The sequence below is a fragment of the Pristis pectinata genome, chromosome 1 (genome assembly GCF_009764475.1).
Source record: "Pristis pectinata isolate sPriPec2 chromosome 1, sPriPec2.1.pri, whole genome shotgun sequence".
NCBI lineage: Eukaryota > Metazoa > Chordata > Chondrichthyes > Rhinopristiformes > Pristidae > Pristis > Pristis pectinata.
In genome coordinates this window covers 60,093,700-60,119,998 of record NC_067405.1, presented here as the reverse complement: position 1 = coordinate 60,119,998, position 26,299 = coordinate 60,093,700, and the positions used below count along the sequence as shown (strand labels likewise).

The following is a 26,299-nucleotide window of genomic DNA, read 5'->3' as shown; positions in this document are numbered from 1 at the left end:
GCATTGTATTGAATCTACAATGCCCATCAAAGTAATGAGAATATTAGAAGACATAAATGAACTAGTAAGTGACATGTATTAACGTTAGCCTGGCAATAACCAGAACTCAGAAAATGCATAGCTGAAATGTTTCTCTTTCTAAGCATGCAGCTTCTTTTCCTCCCTTTATTGCTGTTGTTACTCAAACTAAAATCAAAATTTGAATTATATGGACTAGATCTGGGTTTTTATCAGAGTGCATCACCTTTAATAAAATACATTTTCAGTCCCAAGGTTCCCAGCTAGTGCTGCCTTGAAACACATGCATCATGCATAAATATACATATATATAAATGACATGTATATATTACATGCAATTAATTTGATCTTTTAAAACTTGCTTAATAAACAAGTTTATCCCATTATGCAAAGAAAGGAAAAAGTAATCTGTATAAAGATTTTTTCATGTAACAAAGGTAGAAAAATAAGTCCTTTTTTGTTATATATAATCGATCGGCCAGTTCCAACATCTCATAGCAGTATGTACTCTGTTCTGTACACATTTTGGCTCATTCAGAAGAACACATGCGTAGAAACAAATCTCTAAAGGGAGTTCATGCCTGTAGCTCGTTCTATATTTTACAGAAACTTTGTTCCTTTCCAATGACAGTGAAATCTTTATCATGTTGCATATTCTTGTGTCAGTCACTTATTTGCAAATTGTTTTGAAGTTTAAGAACCTGGTCACATAAAAGTAAACAGGTCCACTTGATTTTATCCTTCTGAATTTTTCAAAAAAAAAATGTTGATTCAAGATCAAATCAAAACTTTAAAAAAAAATGTCACAGACCTGGCAAACTTTAGCCATTTTTTTCAGTCCCCGGACTTTATAGATTTGTCCCATCGTCATCAATGAATTGAATTGAGTCGCTGCCAGAGTCCTCAGTGGATGTCCTTACCATTTCAACAGAACACGTTTCTGCCTTTTGGAGGTCCAGTGTTAGCTTTGTGCCGAGAAGTTCAGCCACTCTATCTGGTAAGTAATCAGCATCTGCTTGCAGTACCACAGGTACGTCACTTCTCTTGACGCTGAGTCCTTCTGCTTGTCTATCCTCTTCTAAATTGGCCAATGTACTGGGAGGTGAAGAGGCAAAAGGCATCATATCTGCACGTAGGAATTGATGAGGTAACTGGCAACTGCCTGCTGTCGTGGGCAGCTTCAGAAGGTGGGGGTCACCGCCTCTGTGATCTATATGTTGGGATGAATCCATTAGGGAGTTGAGTGACAATGAGGCATGAACAGTGTGTAACTTCACGGAGAGACTGGTCAAGTTCGACGCTGATGACCTGGGTGGGTCAAGGTTGCTATCAGGCCATGAGCATCGATGTTGCAAGTCAGGCCTCAGCAATGTAGGGCAAGTCAGAGCCATGGAGGGAGCCTGTGGCCTCATGATGCTGTTGGCAGCTGAGGGACTGAGGTTCATTGCAACCTCTGGAGAGGCAAGATCGTACTTGTGACAGGGCAACAATGGTTTCAGAAGCTGCATCATATCCTGCAGGTCTCTGCTCAGCTGAGTGACTTGATGAGAAAGGTGCAACATCTGGAAAGTAAAACACAATCGGACTGAAATATTAAACATGAGGGGAGGGGGGGGAGGGAGGGAGAGGGGGAGTGGAGGGGGGAGAGGGGGAGTGGAAGGGGGAGGGGGAGAGGAGGGAGGGAGAGGAGAGTGAGGGGGAGGAGGTGGGGGGAGAAAGTGAGAGAGAAAGCGGGGTCGGATTGTTAGCACGTACAATTGATGTTTAATGTTTGATAGTAAGATGTATAAAATCAGCTGAAAACACTTCAGTTGAAATTAAGGAACTTACCATTTCTCCTTTCCTCCCTTGTAGCCTGTGACTCCATCACATTGCCAGTCCTCTCTGTCAACTCTAACTTTCTCTGGCTCCCTAACTAAGGGCAGGATCTTAAATATGATGGGTAAAGTTTTCTCAGCAAGATTGAATTCCTTGAGGTCCAGACACAGATCATTTTGACACTCAGTATTAGATCCTTAAAATATATAATTATTCAATTGTTCATTATGTTAAATGAGGAATCAGAGGAGTGGCCCATTTAGCTCCAGCGTTTATTAAGTTCACAGTTGATCTCAACTACATTTTCCTACTTGATTTCCTGATGTCCAATAACCTTTGCCCCCTTCTCTATTATCTTTATTGACTTGTATTATAATTCTCAACTAAGCAATAAAATTTCTATTTTTGATTGCAGTATGGTTTTACCATACTGTACTGTATGTGTTGCAAGACGAATGATGAAAAATGGCATGGCATTATCTGCAATTAGGGGGAAAATTTAATGCTGACTTCAGAACCAACTCGTTTCTACATTTTACAACTAATGGCTCCAATCTGACAATATTTTATTAAATATGCAGAGTTCAGTTGGGTGAGGTGTATCTCTGTGGATCAGGCATTGCTCACTCCACTTTGACTATAATATGCTCCACTGAATTGTGATGCAGGTTCTCTGTTGCTTCAAGAAACCCACAATGTCATTGCACCAGCTCTTGCATGGAAGGAAGTAAACATTTTCTTTTTTGGGAGAGAAATGCCGGTTTGAGGTTTAAAATTTTGGAAGGTGTGGTTCAAAGTCAGGGAGTCATGATCTCTACCTGCACAGGGACCTCATACAGACATGTAGCATTATCAAGGGCCACATCTCTCAACCTCATCTGAGACCCTCCCATATCTTTGTAAGATTTGTTTCCTGATGTTGGAAATGGTCTATACTCTAACTGCTCTGGAATCAGATTTTTTTTTGGGGAAGACCAAGCAAAGAAATGCATCTGTTTGTAACCACTTAACATGAAGAGTTAAAGATGTCAGAAGTGTGGTGACTCACCTCTTGGTTAAGTTTACAGATATGTTGCTTGGTCTCTTCAGTCTCCCCTGGAAGGAAAAAAAAGGGTATCGATCACTTACCTGATGAGAATCAAGACTAAACAACACAAAGTGCTGGAGATATTGAGTGTAAACCAGACACAAATATTATACTTACTCAAAAAATAAAATTTCCTTTCACAATGTATTCAGAGCATCAGAAATAGGAGCAGGAGTCCATCCAGCCTCCTGTGCTACTGACTAAGATTATGTCTGATCTAATCTTGGCCTCAACCATACTTCCTTGCTGTTCCCCCAATATTCTTGACTCCCCTGTTGAGGATTCCAAAGATTATGAACTCGGATAAGAAATTCCTTCTCTTCTGTGTCTTATGTGGGTCACCAATTTACCCCCAGGCTCAAGGATAGCTTCTATCCTGCTGTTATAAGACTATTGACCTCACAATGTACCGTATCATGGCCTTGCACTGCCTCGATGTACTGATGTGATGAAATGATCTGTATGGATGGCATGCAAAACAAAGTTTTTCACTGTACTTTGGTACATGTGACAATTGTAAACCAATTACCAATTGTTCAGAAACCACATGCCTTGGTTGTCGATTCCCCACAAGAAAAAACACATGCAATACCAATCAGAATTTAGTGTTTCAATAAGACCACCTCTCATTCTTCTAATAGTATAGGCTCAATCTTTCCTTGTAAGACAACCCCTTCATTGCAGGAATAAACCCAGTGAATCTTCTCTGAACTGGCTCCAAGTGTATCCCCTCCTTAAATCAGGACCCGACACTGTGTGCAGGAACTTCAGCTTTAGTATCACCTGCATACCATAAAAGTGCAGTAAAGCTTATTCACTTTCAGACTTCATCCCCTTTAATATTCCATTTGCCTTCTGATTACTAGCTGTATCTGTATGCTGAATTTCTGTGATTTCTGTACGAGGACAGCCAGATTCTCTCTCCAGCAGCAATCTGTAATGTTTTTCCTTATATGAATAAAATTCATATTCCCAAGGTACATAACCTCACTTCATACATCATCTGCTAGAGTTTTGTCCACTCACTTAATCCATTTCTATCCCTTTGCGTCCTCCTCACAATCTTTTTAATCATCAACAAGTTTGGCAATACACAGACACCTCTATCTTTATAAAGGTTTTTGATGCTCCTCAGATCAACTATTAATAGAGTAATTACTTCCTGGAAACTATCTTCTACAAATGTGACTCATCATTGCTATACTTGTTGATATGTTCTTTTTGCAATTGGATGCTGAAGCATGTTTGGTTGTAAGCTTTATTACTGGGTTTGCTAATGTCAGTTACATTTGTTCCTGGAGATTACCATTGTACAACTCCCAGCCTTCAAATGCAGCCTGCCACCCCCTGCTCACACTTCTACCACTGGTCAGCCACCATTTCAATTGAGACAGCATACCACCGTCCCTCGTGCCAATCTGAAAGAGCTGATTGCACAATTCTTAATTGTTAGTCAAACCATCTTCTTGATGAAGGGGAACAAAATATATCTCTGTCACCCTCTGCCAAAATTAATTGTTATTGTTGGGAAAGAAGAGACAGTAGGATTAATTGGACAACAGTTTCAGAGTCAGCACAGGCAGAGTGTTCTGACTGCCCTCATTCTGTGCTGTAGGATTCTAGAAAGGCTAAGGTGACCTCTTGTCCTCTCTTACAAATTCAGCATTCATCCTCTCGCCGGTGCCAGTTTGACAGTGCCCATGCTTTTGCTCGGCTGCCCACTTGTACTGTTATAGGTTACACCTAAATGGTGCGGTCCACAAAGCTGAACATGCAGTCGATGGTACTTATGGAAAAGTCTACTATCTAAATAAATCTGCTTATACTTATAGATCCGTAAAGAAATAAATGTATTCAGCTCTCCTTATTCAGTGAATGGCAAATTAGAAGGTACTGCAAACATCTTTAGAAGTAGCCAGGGCATCAGTCACCTTGACTGTCTCTGGCAGTGCAGTGCTTGCCCTACTCATAGGTTACAATTATAGCTGCAGCAAATGGCTGATTTCAATGAGGTGCAGATATCTCATTCAGGTAGGAAAATTGCTCCATGGACATTTTGGGTGGATGCTGTCTCCTGTTCGGAGTCCTTCTACACCATTCCACACCCCACACCCCCATTCCAATCCCACCTTCTCATTCTTCCAGAAGTTTATTGTGTTCTGGATGCCCTGAATTCCATTATGAATGCCTACCAGTACACCCTTGTCTGGAGGCAGTTGTTTTTTTCAGTTGATTTTGAAGTTAACAAAAATCCCTTCAGAAGCAAAATATTGCAGATTCTGGAAATTTGAGATAAAAATATAAAATGCTGGCACTAATCAGCATGTCATGCATGACTGCTGCCCGACCTGCTGATTATTTCCAGCATTTGCTGATTTCATTTGAGGGCCCTTGAGGATATGCCTTTCCACTCCTTGTAACCTTCTATAATTTAAAATAAGTATACAAAAAAAACAAATACTTGTCAAATTGTAACAAATGACAGAGAACATCATCAGCAGCTAGAGATCTTTAACATTATTATTATTGTTATTAGGCAGTCCTTATTCCAGCTAAATGTATGTTTAGCCATTGTTAAGATGAAATGTTACACAATGGTGGAAGACCAACCAACCACTCAAGACTGTACTGGCCCTATGCAGGGTCAATCCAATCAGTCCCTCTCCCTGGTGCCCTGCAAATGCTGTCCTTTCATATACTTATCCAGTTCTCTTTTTAATACTATTATTGAATCTAACTATTAGAATACCTGGTAGTACATCCAAACACTAACCATTTACTGCTTTTCTCCTATTAGTTTTAATGCTTATGCTAATCACCTTCATCCTATGTCCCCTAGTTCTCTACCAATCAGAAGAATTTCATTCTATACTGTCATAACCATCATAATTTTAAACAACTCTATCAATTCCCTTAAATCCTACTTTATTCCAAGCAGATCAACCCCAGCTTCTCCAATCTGTCCACATAACCAAAGTCGATCATTTCTGGAATCGCTTTGGTAAATCTCTTTGATTCTCTCTCTCTAAAGGCTTTACATCTTCCCTAAAATGGGACATTCAAAGCTGGTTCCAATATTTCAATTCTAACCAAACCAATGTTTTATCAGGTTCATTATGACTTCTTAGGTCTAGTACTCCATGCCTCAAAGGCTCAGGATCCTGTCAGCTATCTTAACTACATTCTCTTCATGCCCTGCTATTTCTGGTGAACATACACCCAGCTCCCATTTCCTCTGAATCTCTTTGTTCTTGTACCCCTTGGGAACTGTGCCCTCTAAGTTTATACCACCTCCCTCATTCTTCCTATTAAAATATATTCACTTTCTATTAAAGCTTCCTATATAGTCTTCCTATTAAAGCTTTTCCAGTCTTGAAGAAGGGTCTCGACCCGAAACGTCGACTGTTTATTTCCCTCCATAGATGCTGCCTGACCTGCTGAGTTCCTCCAGCATTTTGTGCGTGTTGCTCCAGATTCCAGTTTCTGCGGAATCTCTTGTGTCTATTAAAATTTAAGACTTCTTGTTCTCATCATTAAGTTTCTGTTTCTATCTACTCAGCCATTCCACCAGGCTGGCTATTATATCCTTTAAATTGGTTACTGTTCTCCTCATGTTATGCATCCTGATTTCATGTCATCTGCTAAAGTATAGTGCTCCAAAATGACAGAACTGGTCTCAGGTCACACATGACCTGTATCCTCTGCTGGTTTCTGCCAGGTGTTGACTGTATATGTGCTAACTTCACCCAGATGTTGTCCTCTGTGGTTCACACCGTCAAAGTGCGCATATGCCATCATATTTAGGTCTAAAGACAATCATGGTATTTAAAAAAAAGAGCTTCCAGTCCAAATTTTGCACATTTGATTCAATACACTAATTAATATTAAATATCTTGCTTAACATTAGTTTTTGGTAGCTGTTCTTCCTCCATCTGTATCTCCACTTCTTACTGGAACTTTTCTCCCTTATAAGTGAGAAAACTAAGGCCCTAAGTACACAAGCCTGGTCAGTGGAAAGAGAAGGCAACAGGTCAGGAGATATAGTATTTTAGGTTTAAGTAAAAGTTGCCTCAGAGAAGAAGACTACTCAAAGTAGGGAAGTTGCAAGTCCAGCACAATCTTGATTCAGGATTGTGTAGTGAAGCACCTTTTGAAGCATAAAAGAGATAAAAGACCAGAGTAGCTAAAGGGTAAAAATGAGACAGGTTAGAAGAGATGCCTCTGCAGAAAGACCACCAGGATTGTCCTGCTACATCTGACAAGCTACAGTGTTTCCAAGGAACAGATAGTAATTCATATTGATTGTGCTTTATATTTAAAACCCCGAGTGAAGAGATACAACATCTACAGCTGCTCAGCACCTGAATCAAAAAGAACCAAAGAATTTTTATAAGAGTCAACAGAGGAGAAAGGAGAGGTGTCAACCATGTATATGTATGGGACCTTGTAGTTTGCATGATCAGCATTTGTAACTAGGCATTTCCACAGAAAGTGATTGCTATAAATTTAATTTACCTGAGCTTAACTGAGAATAATTGTTGTCTTCATTTAGTTGCTTTGCATTGAATTCAAATTTCTGCCTAGCTGGTGCACTGTTGTCAGTTTCAATTCCATCCACAAACCTGGCCAGGACACATCACAACAAAATTAAATTAGAAAGCAGCAGAACACGAGGCAAAATCATTAACACAGATAGAAACATAACAGCACAGTAAGAGACCATTTAGACCATCATGCCCAGCAACCAGTTTATCCTGTTCTGTGGCTCTTCCCCTACAGGTTTGCAATTCTTTTTCATTCTAGTACTTATCTGATTTGTTTTTAAAAATAATGATTGCATTTGGTTCCAAGGCCTTTTCAGGCAATGGATTCCAGATTATATCTACTGGCTGTGTAATAAAGTTTTCATTGAGGGGATATTTTTGCCTGTCACCGGAAACCCTTGTCTTCTGGTTCTCAACCCTGATACTTCATTTATAAGACCCTTGTGCTTTCTTTAACCACTTTTTTTTTAAACCTGTCACAACTGAAGATTTGTGCAGATTATCATCACATAGGCTAGAGAGTATATTTTTAATCAAAAATCATGGTACTTTTGAAAAACAAACTTTAATATCAGTAAAATACTGCTTACTAATTAAGGGGTGCAATCAAGACAGCCTATGAACGAGGTGGATAACTGCTGGTAAACTATAATTCTCATGTGGATACTTGTACAATCCCTGTTTACCAGCTAAAATCAGCTTATTAAAAAACAAGTCTACATTCATTGCAGTTGGTTCATTAGCAGGTGTAATGGCTTCTATTTTTACCATCAATGCCTAATCGGTTTTTGCTATATTTGGAAGCAAGGCTCCTGTTCATAATCCCTCATGACTGACAAAGTGCCATGAAACAAGCTCAAGCTGTTCTCAGGAGAGCCAAGCTCTCCATTTGTTTTCTATTACTGTTTAACCAGTCATTTTGCACATATGTCACGGAAAGGTGTCTCTCACTCACTCTCTCTCTGTCCTGAGCTCTTATTACATTTCAATCTGCTTTGCTTTGGCATTTGAAATGGAATGGATTCCAAAGTCTGTAAAATAATTTGCATGCAAGAGGTGTTGGGGGTGTGTGGGGGAGGCTTCTGTCAATAGTGGAAAACATTATTTGCATTTCCAAACCATCTGAAAGATCTGCCCTGCCAATCACCAGCACCCCAGAACAAAACAAAATGATTACATTACCTTGACCTGGCAGGGTGAGCATTGATCCAGCAGGGTGACAACTAATCATGTTCCAGTCCTTGCCCCAGCTCCACATCTAACACAAGATCACAATAAAATAGCAGGAGTAGGCCATCAGACCCCTCAGGTCTGCCCTGATATTCAACATGATCATGACTAATCTATGCCAGCCTCAACTCCTCTCTATGCCAGTTCCCCATCACCCTCAATTTCTCAACCCTTCAAATATTCATCTCCAACTTAAATATATCTAACGATCTGACCACCCCCGCCCTTGGGGCCAGAGAATTCCAGAGACTCTCTACCCTCTGGAAGAAGAAATTTCTACACATCTCTGTTTTAAATGACTGGCCCCTTATTTTGTAACCACAGCCCATTTGTTTGTGATCTCCCAGTAGTGAAAACACCTCAACATCTGTCAAGCCACTTTAAGATCTTATGTTTGTCAAAAGTCACCTGGTCCCCTGTGCACACCCAACCACACCGGTCCCCAGCCTCGCACTTAACCACACTGGTCCCCTCTGCACATGCAACTACACCGGTCCCTGGATCACATCTAACCCTTATTGGTTCCCCTAAAAACAAACTGTCAAGCTGCTGTAGTTTCCAGGTGGCAGTTCCTAGGTCCATGATAGTGTCCATCACTGGCCTCAATCATCTCATAGAGTAACAGAGTCAGGTGATGCACTGAAATATTGCATAATGAGTTCACTCTTGCATGAAAGTTGTGTATGGCAGAAAACAATCAACTTTTTGAGGGGTGTGTGTGTGTGTGTGTGTGCAGTGCTCCCGATAGAAACCTAGTGACTGTACAGGATCAAATGATATGAATACCAATGTTGGCATTTGGGCTCATGTTGTTTAATGGAGGGTGGTAGGACAAATGCTAAAGTGGGGAGCAGGAAACAAACACCTGAAGTGCACTTCAGTGAGCTGCTGGTAAGATAATTCTGGCTGCAGGAAGGACTAGGAATCTTCATCTTTCTTTGCCTGCTAGAACCTTCACCGTGCTGAAGGTTCTCATCCAAATATGGATCGCAAAGTTACAGAGTATAGAGTAAACTGCTGTGACACAGTACAAGGTCATTGGGTTGTACTGCAGGAACCTTCCAGATCTGATCAGGCAACTTTTTTTTAAATTAAAGACATTAGAAAGCTGGAGCTCTGGATTTGTTTGCAGAGCAAATCAGCCACAGAGCATTCTCCTGGGAGGAGCTATGTGCCAAGTGTGCAGTTTAATCCCATCTAAGATGCACATCCAACAATGTGAAAGCAGAGAAAGGCATCAGGCCATTTTGTCCAGCATGAGTTTGTTCATTCCATAGACTGCGTACAGTTTGCCCCATCATAAAATTTGTACAATTTACTTGCGCTCTAATGGGTCAATCTGCAACTGTATTGTAACGGCTTGGTTAGAGGCACAACTACTTATGGAGCACAAATCTTCAGTATTACAGCCAGGATGTTGTCTAGTCCCATGGCCATGGAGGATCATCCATTCAGCATTCCCAGCTGAACATTGCTGCAAATGTTTCACCCTTGTCTTTAGCACTCATATGCTGTGCCCCACCATTACTGAGTGTAGGAGTATTCTTGGAGACGTCCCCTCCCGTCAGCTGTTCAATTGTCCGTCACCACTTGCAGCTAGACGTAGCAGGACTGTAAAGCTTTGAGCTGATCATTGATTGTGGGATTGCTTAGTTCTGTCTATTCAATGCTGTTCCTGCTTTTACTGCACATGTATCCCGTGTTCCAGCTTCATAAGGCTGGCACCTCAGTTTTAGGAATGCCTGGCACTGCTTCTGGCATGCCCATCTGCACTCCTCGTCGAACAGGGTTGAGCTTCTGGCTTAATAGTAATGATAAAGTGGGAGATAAGCCATGGCATGAGGTTATAAGATTGTGGGAGTATATATATCTGTTTTGGCCCACAATTCTTCACACTAATAACACCATAAAGCATAAGGCGATTAAAGTGTTTCGGTTCTATGTAGTTGACATAGTTATTCAGATTTCTTATTGCCAGATGAAACGTGAAATGCAGTCTCACTCTATTAAAGCTATTCATATTTTGTATTTATTTGATACATTACTTATCACAACTACTGCTCGATGTTTACCAACTCTTAAGCAGCTGTGATTATTATTACCATTTTCAGTTAGTGATGATCTGCATAGTGCAATCCTTTTATTCACAATATATAATTATGATAATCATATATTAAATAAGATTGCAATTGACATTGATATCATTGTTAGTAATATTTAGTCTGTCCAAGGCAGCAAGATATTAATAAGCTTGTCTGAGAACTGGTAAACTAACCCAGAGGTTGTTGAAATATGTAATGTATTAAATAAATACAATATTCTAATAGTTTACAGTCTCATTTCATGAACCTTGGTTTCAATGGACTGTTTGCATTGGAATGCAATCATTTGACAATTTGCACCACACCTCAAGTGTGATGTGCAAGGTCGGCAGCTATTGGAAGCCTCCGCCATGGAATGCACATCACCACAGAAAGAACCACCGTTGCCAAATAGGATTGTTTGAACTTCAACAGTGCACATCAGCCCGACTTGGTTAATACATAGCGGTTGGGTAGACAATGGGGGTCAATAACATGGTAAGCTTACATATGTTTCTCATACAAAGCTGAAAGAGTATTCCAGTGATTAAAACAAGAACTCTTAAAATTGGCAAAGAGGTATGAATTTTCACACTGTTAAGTGAAATAACTGAACAACTGAGAAATGTTTTACAGATAAACAAATTACCGAATAATCATTAGTAATGCACAATTAAGTCTATAAGTGCTGTATTATTGTTGGTAATTCATTTTATGATGCAGAATGAGTAAATGTGTTTGCAGTTTCATGATCTCCTGCTGATGAGACTGTATTGGTGTGGAAATTGCCAGAGGGAGAGACTAACAAACTTGAACTCTAGAGGGAGTTTGTCAGGTTTGCCAAGGGTTTGACGAGATCACATTGAGGCAGTGTCTGACAGGTAGGAAGTCAGTGAACAATGGCTTGGTCGGTTCAGCCCAATATCATAGAGATGTTTGTGGGAGTTTGCTGCTGCACTTTTTATATTGCAACAGTGACTACACTTCAAAAGTAGCTGTATTGATTGAAAAGCACTCTGGGATGATGTGAAAAATGCTATATCGATGCAAGTCTGTCCTTTCTTCTTTAATCTGGGAGAGAGAGAAAGACTTGAACTGCAGAGAGAGACAAGCAAGCTGGGCAAACAGATATAAAAAAGAAATATATTGGATCTGTGTCATATTATGTTTCCACATTTAATTCAAATGTATTATCAGAAAAAAATAATGTTCATATCTGTAAAATTATATAGCAGAGTTTCCAGTTCTTAAAAAATTACAAAGAGATGAAAATGTATTTAGTTTATTATGCAGATATTTCTATTTGTTGCAAGGATTCAGGAGAGGAAATCCCAGAAAGTACAGGATGTAAGCAGAGACCAACTGTGGTTAAGGATAAATTGCAGGCCAGATAAATTTTGAAAATTACTTTTGTAAGAAGACATTTGAAGCTAGAACACTTTTTTCTGGGTCTTTAATTGAGCACAGCCTGTTTTTAGCACCAGCAGATCATGGTGATGCACTACTTAGATGTTCAGTGATTTGACAATTGTTAAGTAAGAGGAACATGGACATCTTGAAAATATAATTAACAATGTTCTTGCACCGCAATGTTCTGACATGTTCAAAATGGACCTGTTACATTATGCTTCAATGGAAGCAGTGATGTCCATGAAGACAAAATGTACTCTTCTGCTCATTTGCTTTTTCAACTTTCATCAGGAGAAATTTAGACTGGGGATGCTGGAAATGCATGTTTTTAATGAAACTGTGGCAAATGGGATTTATAGCTTAATCAAATATGTTTTACTGAAGAACAGCAGTGGTAGGAAAACTGTCAGTTATTCTTGGATAATTCTAGAAAAGGGGTAAAATTCAAAGGACTCAAGAAATTAATTACTGATAAAATTAGAATGTATATCTACACCCTGGGAATCTTTAGAAGGTGTTCATGATCCAGTTTGGAAAGCAGCAGCTCTAACTATTTGCAGTCCTTAAAAGAATCAAAGTTCCCTGGAAACATTGATGGGATTTATTTTCTCATCACTGACAGCAGCTAACAAAAATGAATCAACTTGTTGAAGAATTTGCTAATCAACAAAGCCTGTACAGGATGTCCCCAGGTAATGAACAGGTTCTGTTTTTAATGATGTCCTTAAGTTGATTTTGTCCCCAAGTTGGAAAATACACAAAAATCACTCGATATTGCTAACTGTACCTCCACAGTATCGTAATGAGTGGCATAAAAAGCACGTAAGACTGATAGTAAAGAACAACTACTAAAAGTAGAGAGAGTGTGGAAACTAGTTCTGCTGTTTGCAGGAACGACATTTGGATTTGGTCATATTTTAGGAGTTTGCTTGTATGTAGGGGTGTCCATAAGTCAGGCATTCGTAACCTGGGACAGTAAAACAGAGGGACTATAAACAGATCTTGTGCCACAATTGCGGGAAATTCTTTAGTTTGGAAATGTGCTATTATTGGATCTGTTTTGAAACTTATCTTCACCAGAGAACTTATTCAGTGTCTTTACTGCTACCACACAGCAGTAAAGACACTTTAATTGCAAGATGATTGACTTCTGTTGCTTTATTCAATGTGAAATTTATCATTCGTACCAAGCAAAACAAACAGCATACACATTAACTAAGCCAAGTGGGAGAAGTGGGTTTGAATATGTAGGACATTGGCACCAGTACTGGGGAAGGAAGGAGTTGTTTCCATGAGACAGGCTTCATCTCAATCATCGTGGGACCAGAGGTCCTTGTGAATCGTATAGCTGGGGCTGTAGATAGGGCCTTAAACTAAATAGTGGGGGGGGGGGGGGGGGTTCAATGGAACGGAAAATTATAGAAAAGGTTAAAGGGAAGGAGAGTGCAGGAGAGGTTATCAAAGTCTCCAGAATAAAAAAATACGACAGAGTTTAGAGATGTTTAGGAATCTAACTTCAGGCAACTCGGGGATGAGTTTCAGAAGGGAGGTGGTGAATATAGGACTGAGAGTGTTGTATTCAAGTGCCCAAACATCTCTCGGCCTTGAATAATGGGACTGAGCGTCCACAGTCCTCTGAAGTAGAGAATACCAAAGCTTTACAATCCTCCAAGGAGCCCTTGTCTCTGGTCTAGACGACCAGCCCCCTAAAGGGATGTCCCTTTATTTACTGAATAAATAATCTGATCGTTATTCTGAGGCTATTCAGTTTATTGCGCAGATTGAAATTGGGTACAATGTTGTGGGCATCCTATCAAAAAGATAGGCAGGTGGCCAGAGGGGGAGGGGTGGCCCTGCTGGCCAAAAGTGAAATTCAATCGATAGCAAAGAGTGATATAGGATCAGAAGATGTAGAATCTTAGTGGGTAGAGCTGAGGAACTGCAAGGGTAAAAAGACCCTGATGGGAGTTATGTACAGGTCTCCGAATACTAGTCAGGATATGGGGTACAAAATACACCAGGACATAGAAAAGGCATGTAAGAAAGGCAATGTTACAGTGATCATGGGGGACTTCAATATGCAGGTAGACTGGGAGAATCAGGTTGGTAGTGGACCACAAGAAAAGGAAGTTGTGGAATGTCTACAAGGTGGCTTTTTTAGAGCAGCTTGTGGAAGAGCCCACTTGGGAAAAGGCAGTTCTGGATTTGGTGTTGTGTAATGAGGCAGACTTGATCAGAGAACTTAAGGTGAAGGAACGCTTAGGAGGCAGTGACCTTAATATGATAGAGTTCACCCTGCAGCTTGAGAGGGAGAGAAGCTGAAATCTGATGTAATGGTATTACAGTTGAGTAAAAGTAACTACAGAGGCATGAGGGAGGAGCTGGCCAGAGTTGATTGGAAGGGGACCCCAACAGGGAAGACGGTGGAGCAGCAATGGCAGGAGTTTCTGGGAGTAATTCAGGAGACACAACAGAATTTCATCCCAAGGAAGAAGAAACACACCAAGGGGAGGACAAAGCAACCTTGGCTGACAAGGGAAGTCAGGGTCAGCATAAAAGCAAAAGGGAAGGCATACAATATGGCAAAGATTAGTGGGAAGCCAGAGGATTGGGAAGCCTTTAACTGCCAACAGAGAACAACTAAAAAAGCTGTAAGGGAGAAGAAGATGAAATATGAGGGTAAAATAGCCGATAATATAAAAGAAGATTGCAGAAGTTTCTTATAGATGTATAAAGGGTAAGAGAGAGGCTAGAGTGGACATAGGACTGCTTGAAAATGATGCTGGAGAAGTAGTAAGGGAGAACAGAGCAATGGCGGAGGAAATGAATAGGGACTTTGCGTTAGTCTTTACAGTGCAAGATACCAGTAACATGCCAGAAATTCAGGAGAGTCAGGGGCCAGAAGTGAGTGACTTGGCCTTCACCGCCCTCTGTGGCAATGAATTCCACAGGTTCACCACCCTCTGGCTGAAGTTTTAAAGGGACGTCCCTTTATTTACTGAATAAATAATCTGATCGTTATTCTGAGGCTGTGCCCTCGGATCCTTGACCCTCCTACTAATGGAAACATCCTCTCTACGTCCACTCTATCCAGGCCTTTCAGTATCCCGTAGGTCTCAATGAGATCCCCCTCTCATCCTTCTGAACTCCATCGAGTACAGGCCCAGAGACATCAAACGTTCCTCATATGTTAAGCCTTTCGTACCTGGGATCAGAACATCTTTCCTGAGGTACGATGCCCAAAATTGCTCACAATATTCCAAATGCGGTCTGACCAACACATTATAAAGCCCCAGCAGTACATCCTTGCTTTTATGTTCTAGTCCTCTCAAAATAAATGCTGACATTGCATTTATCTCTCTACTACCAACTCAACCTGCAAATTAACCTTAAGGGAATCCTGAATTAGGACTCCCAAGTCCCTTTGCACCTCCAATTTCTGAATTCTCTCCTCATTTAGAAAATAGTCTATACTTTTATTCTTCCGACCAAAGTGCATAACCCCACACTTCCCTACGCTGTATCCCATCTGCCACTTCTTTGCACACTCTCCCAACCTGTCCAAGTCCTTCTGCAGACTCCCTGTCTCCACAACACTGCCTATCCCTCCACCTATCTTGGTATTGTCTGCAAGCTTGGCTACAATGCCATCAGTTCCTTCAGCCAGATCATTAATGTATACAGTGAAAAGTTGTCCCAACACTGACCCCTGTGGAACTCCACCAGTCACCGGCAGCAATCCTGAAAAGGACTCCTTTATCCCCATTCTCTGACTTCTGCCATTGAGCCAATCTTCTATCCATACTAGTACCTTGCCTCTAACATCATGGTGTCTTGTTTAGCAGCCTCGTGTGTGACACCTTGTCAAAGGCCTACTGAAAATCCAAGTAAATACACAGTTATCCTCAACACCGGTGCCCCGCAAGGCTGCATCCTCATCCCCTTACTTTACTCCCTGTACGCTCACAACTGTGTGGCCAGATTCTGCTCTAAGTCCATTTACAAGTTTGCAGATGACACCACCATATTGGTTGAATCTTAAACAATGACGAGACAGAGTACAGCAAGGAGATAGAGAGTCTAGTGGCATGGGTCAAGACAACAAACTCTCCCTCAATGTTAGCAAAACAAAAGAGCTGGTCATTGACTTCAGGAAGTGGGGTGCAGTACACAACACTGTCCTTTTCCATGGTGCTACGGTGGAGATGGTTGAAAGCTTCAATTTCCTAGGTGTAAGTATCACTGCTAATTTGTCCTGATTCAGCCACATGGATGCTATGGTCAAGAAAGCACACCAGCGCCTCTGGAAAAGTACATGGATAGGAAAGGTTTAGAAGGATATGGGCCAAATGGGACTAGTTTGGTGGGCACCATAGCATGGACGAGTTGGGCTGGAGGGTTCGGTTTCCATGCTGTATTACTCTATATCTAAATTCGGCATGTCCCTAATGAACCTCACCAATTTTTACAGATGCACCATAGAAAGCATCCTGTCTGGATGTATCACAGCTTGGTATGACAACTGCTCTCCCCAAGACCTCAAGAAATTGCAGAGAGTTGTGGACACAGCCCAGTCTATCAGGAAAACCAGCCTTCCCTCCATTGACTTCCCACTCCTCTGGAAAGCAGCCAACATAATCAAGGCCCCCTTCCACCCTAGTTCCTCCCTCCCACCCGGCAGAAGATACGAAAGCCCAAGAACATGTACCGCCATGCTCAAGGACAGCTTCTACCCTGCTGTTAAAAGACTCTTGAATGGATCTCTTATAGGATAAATATCAACTCTTATCTCTGTCTACCTTGTCACTGCCCTTATATTTTATTCGTCTACCTGTATGCACTTTCACTGTAAATCTAACGCTATATTCTGCATTGTTTTTGTTTTCCCTTTTGTACTACCTTTATGTACTTATATATGGAATGATCTGTCTGGATGGCACACAAACAAAAGCTTTTCACTGTATCTTGATACATGTGACAATAATAAACCAATTACCAATCTTTACTCTAGCCAATTCATCTTTCAAACTCCCCAACAACTCCCTTCCAAATCTGTGATCTAATATGGCAGAGTTAGCGCAGGCAAGAAGCTTGTGCCTTTCCAAAGCATACAGCTCCTTGTGCCTCATGTGCGATGGAATCTTGCTGATAGGGAGGTGGTGGTTCGCACATAAACAAATGTTTTTGAGGCCCTGGCGAAGGTAGGCCATGTCTAGTCACACATGGTTATTTTTGTATAAATTACAGTCTCGGTTGCAGTCTGTGAGACACTTGCTCTTGACTCATATGAAGATGAAAGATTATTGTTCATTTTCTGTCTGCAGCACTAGGCAAAGTAAGATTGGTGAGGAAGATCAGACTACAACAAAGAAATGGAAAGATTTCCCATAATAGATTTAATAGAAGCATAAGATCCATTAAATTGAAATAAAAATCTACTTTAATGGTTATTCAGACTACCATGTCTGAATAACTGTTATGAAAAGTTATTGATAAATTTCAGATAACAATTTTCATTTGAGCTACTGCAATGTTGGTTGAGTAACTCTGTATAAAATTGATGACATGGAATCATGTAGCAACCATGTGGAGAGTCCGATTTATATCTGATCAGACTCAAGTTTGGCCTTTCTAGGATTAGTTACTTCTTTCTGGTCCCAGTAGCATTTTCAATGATGTTAATATTGATAGTGAAGTGGGTAGACTGCTTGTTTTCCACTCAGCTATGAATTTTTGTTAGGTGAGTAAAATGGCAACAGCAGAAGAGTTGTCAAGAGTCCTACATCTTTGAACGGTGTGTGCATAGCCTTGCTGGAAAGTCTATGAAAAGAAAAACACATATTTCAATGGCATCTTTCACATCCCTCTCAGGAAATCCCAAGGCATTTAACGGCAACAGAAGTATTTGTGGAGTACAGTCACTATTTTATTCTAGGAAACCATGGCAGCCAATCTACAAAATCCCACAAACAGCAAAGGGATAGTGAACAAACAATCCGATCTTTCCTGATGTTAGTTGAGCGATAAGCATTGGCCAGGACACAGGGGTAACTTGTGGGATCTGCTTGAAAACTCTGCCATGGCATCTTTTATGACGACCTGAGAAAATGGATGGAGCCATTGGTTTACCATCTCATTTGAAAATGTTAACACCCCTGACACTACAGTACTCCTCAGTGTCATAATGGGGTGTCAGCCTAGGTTTTTGTACTCTAGTACCCACTATATTCTCGATCAGAGCAAGGTAACTGGCCCACAAACATCACAGGTAGCTGAAATAATATGGGCACAAGAAAGATGAGCCAGTTCTGTTCTTCCACCAAACACACCACTTTCATTGCATGCTAAGAGATTTCCCTTTGATTAGAAAGCCCTCCTTCCTACAGATTAGCACCTTTATTTACCTTTTGGATATTTTATGACTCTAAAATCAGTTTTAAAAAAAAATCTAGCAACCCAACCCTGGGAAAAAAACTGTGTGCATTCACCCTATCTATTCCCCTCATGATTTTATGCACCTGTGTATGATCATCCCTCCACCTCTTATGCGCCAATGAATAAAGTCCCAGACTGCTCGACCCCTCTCTATAACTCAGTCCTGGCAACATCCTCGTAAATCTTTTCTGCATTCTTTCCAGCTTAATGGCATCTTTCCTGTGGCGGGGTGTTTGGAAGAGTGAGAAGTAGTTGTACACATTCTTAAGGCTTGAAACTAGAGAAGCAGGGATGAGGCTCCCCTCTGGCTGGAAAGGCAGGGCCACAGTCTCAAAATATGGGGTTGGCCACTCAGAACAGAGATGGGAAGAAATTTCTTCATCCAGAGGGTAGCGAATTTTCAGAATTCTCTGCCCGAGGGCTTTGGAGGCTTAATTGCTGAGTATTTTCAGGAGGGAGAAATTGATAGGGTTTTGGATTATAAGAGAATCAAGGCATAGGGATGGCAGAAGAAAGTGGAGCAGAGGTACAAGATTAATCCTGTCATATGGTGGAGCAAATGGCCTATTCCTATTTCCATTTCCAACGTCACTGATGTGTCTCCTGTACCTCACCCAAGAGGGTAATTGCTTTCCATGACAGTGAGTTTCATAGGTTATTCAACTTTCTGGGCTAACAGCCAACCTGAACATTATACCACTTACAATTCCTATTAGGGGCCATGTTAAAGCAATCAAGGGCTGATTTTTTTTTTCAATCTTAGCCAGAGTCACCAGGCCAACTGTTACTCCTTTAACACCATCCTGCCTAAACCACCAGCATAGACCAAGAACTGAGCCTGCGACTTTCCTGGTATGTGTTGCTGAGTTCCATCACCATCACTGTTGGTCCAGGACTTCAGAAAAGTCTTGGGGGAGGGGAAGAGGAGGAAATGAGTCAGCAAGAGAGAGAGCAGCAGCTCTCTTCATGTTCAATAAAAGCACTGCACACAGTTGAGGAGGGAGATAGACTTACAGAAATCCATTATAGAAAATATTTGACAGACAGTGGATGAGAAAGCCAGTTTTTGGCTGCTTCATTGGTCTGGTGTGCTCCGGCTTCATATATGATCTCTTGAAATCAATTAATGGAATTGGCAAAATTACAAAAAGACAGCACGTAACAAGGAGTTTTTGTAATATCAGAGCAAGATTAGCAAAGTGCCAGAATTTAATTTCTCTAACAGGCTTTAGTGGATAAAGAGAGGTTTAGTGGGAAATTGGTGCTGTGCATTAGGCCATCATGACCTGCTTTAGATAGCTGGAAGCTTTATTTGTCCTGTAAGCTAAAAGCAGCAGAGTCACACTGATTGTAACCAAGAGGGACGAGGGAATCTGCTAGCAACAGACAAGAATCATTTCAAATAGAGAAATTGTAACTTTTGCACAATCGACTTTAAACCTAGGGCTTAGAAGATTTTCTTTATATACAAAAGCTTCAATCCATTTCAAAAAGATGACTTTTTGTAAGTTGTTTAATAAGAAATCCTTTTATTGTTGTCATGGCTGTAGCCAGTGAAATTTCTCAGATATACTGTGAGAACTTCATTACATTTTCTAACTCCAGCAATCTATAAAATATTTAATTTTACACCAATAAGAATCAACCCTTGTTTGGCTCATTGGAATTCTTCTATTCTGCTTGAGGTTGTTTCTTTAAGAAGATCCACAAAATGCTTTTAAGTTACATAAAGAAAGGAATTTATTCTCGCTCCAGTCTTTGCTGCTCATACCAGTCCCTCTGTTGCTGGGTGACCTGAATATCAGGTCCAAGTGACCATCCATGGGCTCAGACAATGGGGATCAACAGTCTGTGCTTTCATGAAGAAATTCACAGCCAGTGTCAGCCAAGTGTACAGTCGGTAGTACTCTCACCTCTGAGTTAAAGGTTATAGGTTCACATCCCAATGCAAAAACTTAAGTACATTCTTTCTTTAACGAAAAGACATTGACAACTTTTGTCCATTTTATCGTGGGAAATCACAAGAGTCAAAAATAGAGTTATGGTTAGCAAAAAAAAGTGGATTAAGAGCTCTGTGGCCCATAGATTCCATTCTGAATAGACAGTACATCAGTATAGGCTTTATTTGCATGCATGGTAATACTTGGTTAAAGCTATGGCTTACGTTTATCACTTTAGGGGAATCTAAAAGGTCCACTAGGGGATCACACATGGCAAAAAACCCCAAGAAAAACAAATAATATAGGAATGAACCAGGTGTTCCAGTTACCTAGTGTCTATGCTACTCTTTTACCAGCAGCAATGTTGACCAAAAATATTCCCTAGTTGAATCAGTCAGTGACTCTGACCTGGAACATTGTTATCTAGAATACAGCTCACCAGGTCAAATGTGGACTCAATGTTGTGGAAGCAGTTCTGCTCTGTAAGTGGGACATTAGTGAAAGAAATGTGTAAGAACAACATTTACATTTCCAAAGGAATATATGAGGTAGAATTTGGGAAAAAGGGTTAGATAGTAAATTAATGATCTCTCTCTCTGACCTGCTCTGAGAGATGTTTTTGGATCACTGTTTTTGGCTGCAAAATGTAGCATTTCACAAGTGTTCAGGGCCCAAAACAAATCAATATATTTGACAAACTCAAACTACTGACCGGAGTTAATGAGCCCAAAAATCCTGCAAAAGGGAATTTCCTTAGTCTTTGGCTTGTAGTTACCCTCAGGCAATGGTAAAGTGATGACTAGTTCCGACACTTTGATGTCAGTCTCAGGGTTTGCTGAATCTTGGTGGCTGGTGGTGATATTCACTTCTTGTTTAATAGTCTATTGGCAACCTTGGTGGCTTTGGTAGAAGTTTCCAAGCGACCAAGAGGTGAATATTCAGAAAAGCTCTTAACACACGTGGGCCTAGTTGAATGAAACTATATTTAACATCCAGATGCACAAGTTATGAATTTAGAAAATGGGGCATTAATCAGATTGTAATCAAAAGCGAGGTGAAAAGTAGGCCAATTTGATAACAGGGCAGAAAAGGATTTTGCTAACATTTCACTAAAAGAAAGAACTATTACTCAAGAGCATTTATATTGTGAACTACGGGCAAATTTTACAGTAAGACACCAACAGCTTTTGAATAGCAAAACATTCCAAGGTGCTTTGTGGCAGCATTATTAAACAAAATTTGCCACCATGCCACTTAAGGAGAAATTAGGGCTTGGTCCAAGAGAATGCATTTTAAGAAATGTCTAAAAGGAAGGAAAGAAGAGAAATGGGGAGATTTAGGGACGGAGTTCCATTGACAGCTGAAGGCACGGTTGCCTTGGGTGGAATGATTTACCCAGGCACCCTGACATAGGTCAAGAGTCCCAGGACTGGCATGAGGCTGAAGTCAGCAGTGGCATCTTCAGCCCTGTGCCTAGGCTGCTGGATGTCACTGCACTACACTGGTGAACTCCTCAGAGTCCAACAGGGCAGCAAAATCTTCTACAGGCTTCCCAATTGATGGAAGCCAGTAACCTTATTTCAAATGAATAGGAGATGTTATCTGGCTAGAAAAAGATAAGTATTTTTAAAATATTTATTTATGTTAAGCTTCATTGTTTTTACTTGTTTTTTTTGGTGAGTGAAATATAGACTTATTAAATTTTTAACATTTTTATTCACTAACAGGTCCCAAATGTTACTTAATGTTTCTAAATCAATCGCCCTAATCACAGTGACAGGTTTGACTGGCAGTGAGCCTAGAAGTGGGACCTTACAGGCTGTCAAAGCAATTATAGCATTTTCAGTTATTATTTCCTATCTACTCTAAGTCTCTCCCAACCATATCATCTCTGTTTTATGTAACCTAATTCTAATTGACATCATACCTACTGCTGATCCAGTTGTAGTATTGGCATTCTTTCTGAACCTGACTCAATTGCTTCATTGACCTTTGCCTCATCCTTTCCTTCATCCAATCTCGACCCAATTATCAAACGTGGCTCCTCCCATTAGGAAACATCTATGTATTACATTCTTATATCCTGCTTTAGATTTGCACAGTTGCTCTCCAAACCTCACAGTAGCTGATCATGCTTGGCATGAACTCCATTCTATAATCATGAGTTAATTCACTCATCCAGCACATTAAAAATTAATTTTTGAGCAAATGTGCCATTTTCAATACTTTTAACCTAATTATGAAACTGTATGCAGGGGAAAACAGAAAATGCTCTGTTTAACCAAGTCTGGTCAAGTTCTGAATTAGAGGTGGCATGAATTCTATTCTCTCCTTGTGCCTTTGGGCTGGATGGGCACAGCATGCCCTAACCTCATCCAACTATGCTTGAATTTATCTCAGTCTGGCAAGACTGTATCCTTGGCACAGACCCACACCAAGGCAGAGCATTGGGCCAAGAAATGGAAATGGATATACCAGTTGTATGTGCAGGATCCTGCAAGGACAGTTTAAATGCAAGGCCCAAAGTCAGCATCTTGGGGCACCGCTGGATCCAAGTGCCCTTCTGATGAGTGTAACGGAAAAAAGAGATCAGCAGAGCTGGGAATATTCCCACCAACCAAGGCCAAATGAGAGTGCTTCAGCTCCAGATATTTCAGGCTCTAACTATTTCAGGGAAGCCCTTAAAATCCTGGAGGCACATGAACTGGGAAAGATGTGGTTTCTTGAATTTAAGTGGCTATTTCCTACCCTTGCACCTGGACAAATAATAGCAGAAGAATCAGCTCTTATTATGTTTGTAGCTTAGTCTGAATTAAGGTTATTCTGTATATTTCGATTCATCAGAACATCTCTGACTTTAAATGTTTAATGATTTACCATTTAGTTACTTTCAACACAGAATCAGGCCATTTGCTCCAAGCAGTTCCATATAGCTATTTATGCTTCACACAAGCTTCTCTTTCCATTCACTGCCATCCCTTTCATCATTAACTTTCTATTCCTTTCTACCACACATGCTAACTTAGCTTCTCCTTGAGTGCACCTGTGCATTTGACCTCTATTATTGCCCATGGCGGTGAGCTCTCACACTCTGATCGTTTTCAGGAGCAACCGATCATGTGTGTTCTTTAAATGGATTCGTCAAGAAGTGGTAGCCCATGTATTGGCGAAGATGTTTCACCTTATCTCTAAATTTGTGTGAAAATGCCAATGCATTGTGCAGAGAAAGTATGTGTGGACTGCACCTACAAGGTGATTGAGTGTCTCTCTTCTTCCTCAATCCATTGATAAAATACATTTCTGTTCCACCTGAGAATGGGCTGTGTTAATGCTTCCCTTGCTCCACAACAATTGAATTCCCATTATCAATCCTGGATATCAAGTATCGGTTCTATGCAAGAAGTGATTTTAGGTGGGCTTCACAAAGTTTATTGGTTGGAAGTTCAATTGCATAGCACTAATTTGTTTTGGAACAGTGCAAGTGAAAGCCAACTTTTCCATGAGTGAAGCACAGTAATGAACACTTGGCTCCATGCCCCTCTGCTCAATCTGCGTTGCCTTTCCAACCCCATGACCCCAGTCCCAGCTGATCTCCTGTCACTGATCTCTCCCAACCACAATGCGAAGGGTGCCATGATCTGCCACTCCACTCTCATCAAGATACACAGAAAGTGACCATGTGCCCTTCAGAGTCCCTGATCTTTCACCACCTACCACCACTGCCACAAACTGTTTTGGGACTCAGACCTGTCCAGTCCAGCCTTGGGAGCTGCTTTTGTTCCACAGCATCTATATCATTCTAGCCCACCCTTTACTTACATATGATATAGGTGGCCATTCAACCCATTCAGTCTACGCCAGTTCCAAGCAGAGCAATCCCATTAATTCCTTTCTCCCTCTGCTTTTCCCCTATAGCCCTGCAGCTTATTCTCTCTCACATGCCCTTCTACTGCCTATTGATTCTTTTGCCTCTTACCTGCACTGAGGGGTAATTTACAGTGGCCAGTTAACCTACCAGCACGCCTTTGGGATGTGGGAGGAACTTGGAGGCCCCCCGAGGGAAACCCATCCAGTCACTGTGAAAACAATGAAACTCCACATAGACAGTACCCAAAATCAGGATTGAACACAGGTCCCTGGAACTGTGGGGCAGCAGCACTGACCACAACATCCTTTGGTGTGCACTAGAACTTCTAAGCTTATAGACCTTGTCCAAAAGCTAGAATTTCAGTGCTTGCTTAAGATGTACTTCTGCAAAGCCGTTGTTTACCTTCTACAATAGAAACCAAGATGTGACCTTTGATTAATATCTTGACTGCACACTGCTACTCCCTACAAGTAGATTTTCCCAGAAACAGTTTCATGATGTAGGACACTTACAAGCATAATTAGCAAAATGAATGGAACCTATCTGAGAAGACATACCTGAGACCAGGCAGGAGTGTTCATCAATTTCGATGGGAATGAAATGCAGTATTTTTCTTAAGCCACTTTTCTCAGTAAATTGAGCACCGATATATCAAGAAGAAAGATATTAAGCCACTCCATTCCAAAGCTAAGCATTCCCTTGACAGCCATTCTCACTTGCTCTTACAGTGATCACTTAATACAGTCCATATTGCCAACAGAGAGATTTGAAGTGAGAGAAAATTAAATCCCTGACCATTTTTATTCTCCCACAGTTTTTCTAAATCCTCAGGCACCTAGCCTCATTATGATATTTACCTGACCAAATGGCTTCCTGTAATCATTTTCAATGGATGGCTTTAATTACGTAAAATATGTCACATTACCAAACAAGTAACTCATTCATCAAAACCAAATAAAAGTGGAGATCCTTCCCCTGCATTTAGTCTACAGTACAAAGGATGATGGAGAACTTGAGACAACTGACTCTTGGCTAAAGACTATCAGGAAATAAATGTTGATTTGTTTTCTTTTGGATTATTTGCATTGAGAGAAACTAAGGAAATTGCACTTAATGTAAGAAGAGTTAACACACGATGGTAAATACAAACCATTTAGTCTCCACATGTGCTTGAAGTATTAACATGGGACTCTCTGAAATCTTATACTCTGACTTTGGTAACTCTACTGTTTCCATATATCCCAAAATGTTTTCCATTTTACTTATAATTAGCTTTAACACAAAAAAAATTCCCTGACCGTGACCTGTTGATTCAATCTCGTATAGTTTGGATTGGCTGGATTCATTTGGATGATGATCTGAACAAAACCTTCACTGTTTGCCAAAACGTAACAAACTGATGCTATCTCAGTAAGCATGAAACGTCACTTACCTTGAGCTCAGGTTGGAGGGAGCAGAACAGTTTAAAGGAGGGATTTGTAGTGTGGATGGCTTGCTCCCATTGTTATTTGGAAGTCTGCTTTTGCTAGTATCCTTATTGCTGTTATTTGGTGGGGCAGCTGGCTTAGATAATTTTTTTTCGGCCAGTGAACATCTGCTTGGTGAACAAAACACCTTGATTGGTGGTGTTATTCCTGTTGTACTGTTTGCATTGGGAGCCAAAGGTGTGTTTTCATCTTCTTCAAGTTCTTCATCCTCCAGGATAGAGGGCAGCTTTTGGATAAGGCCACCATTGCGTGCATATTCCAACTGCAAAAAAATACAAAAAACAAAATAATGGAAGTGACCAAAACTAAAAGAATGAAAAACATTTTTTAAAATTCATGTGGTCAATATAAGAGTCATAAAGCACAGAAAAGGACCATTTG

At 40.7% G+C, this 26,299-nt stretch overlaps 1 protein-coding gene across 1 annotated transcript in view; it reads right to left on the bottom strand.

The window, feature by feature from the left end:
• Positions 1–370: 370 nt before the first annotated feature.
• The window catches only part of kcnh3 (potassium voltage-gated channel, subfamily H (eag-related), member 3), a 518,086-nt gene continuing 492,157 nt past the window's right edge, over positions 371–26,299 (bottom strand). Inside the window, exons 12-15 of the mRNA XM_052023088.1 lie at positions 25,864–26,180; positions 7,439–7,545; positions 2,885–2,931; positions 371–1,580 (exon numbers count right to left, since the gene is read on the bottom strand). Of these exons, the coding sequence (XP_051879048.1) occupies positions 867–1,580; positions 2,885–2,931; positions 7,439–7,545; positions 25,864–26,180 (1,185 nt within the window). The 3' untranslated portion in view covers positions 371–866. The remainder of the gene's footprint in view (positions 1,581–2,884; positions 2,932–7,438; positions 7,546–25,863; positions 26,181–26,299) is intronic.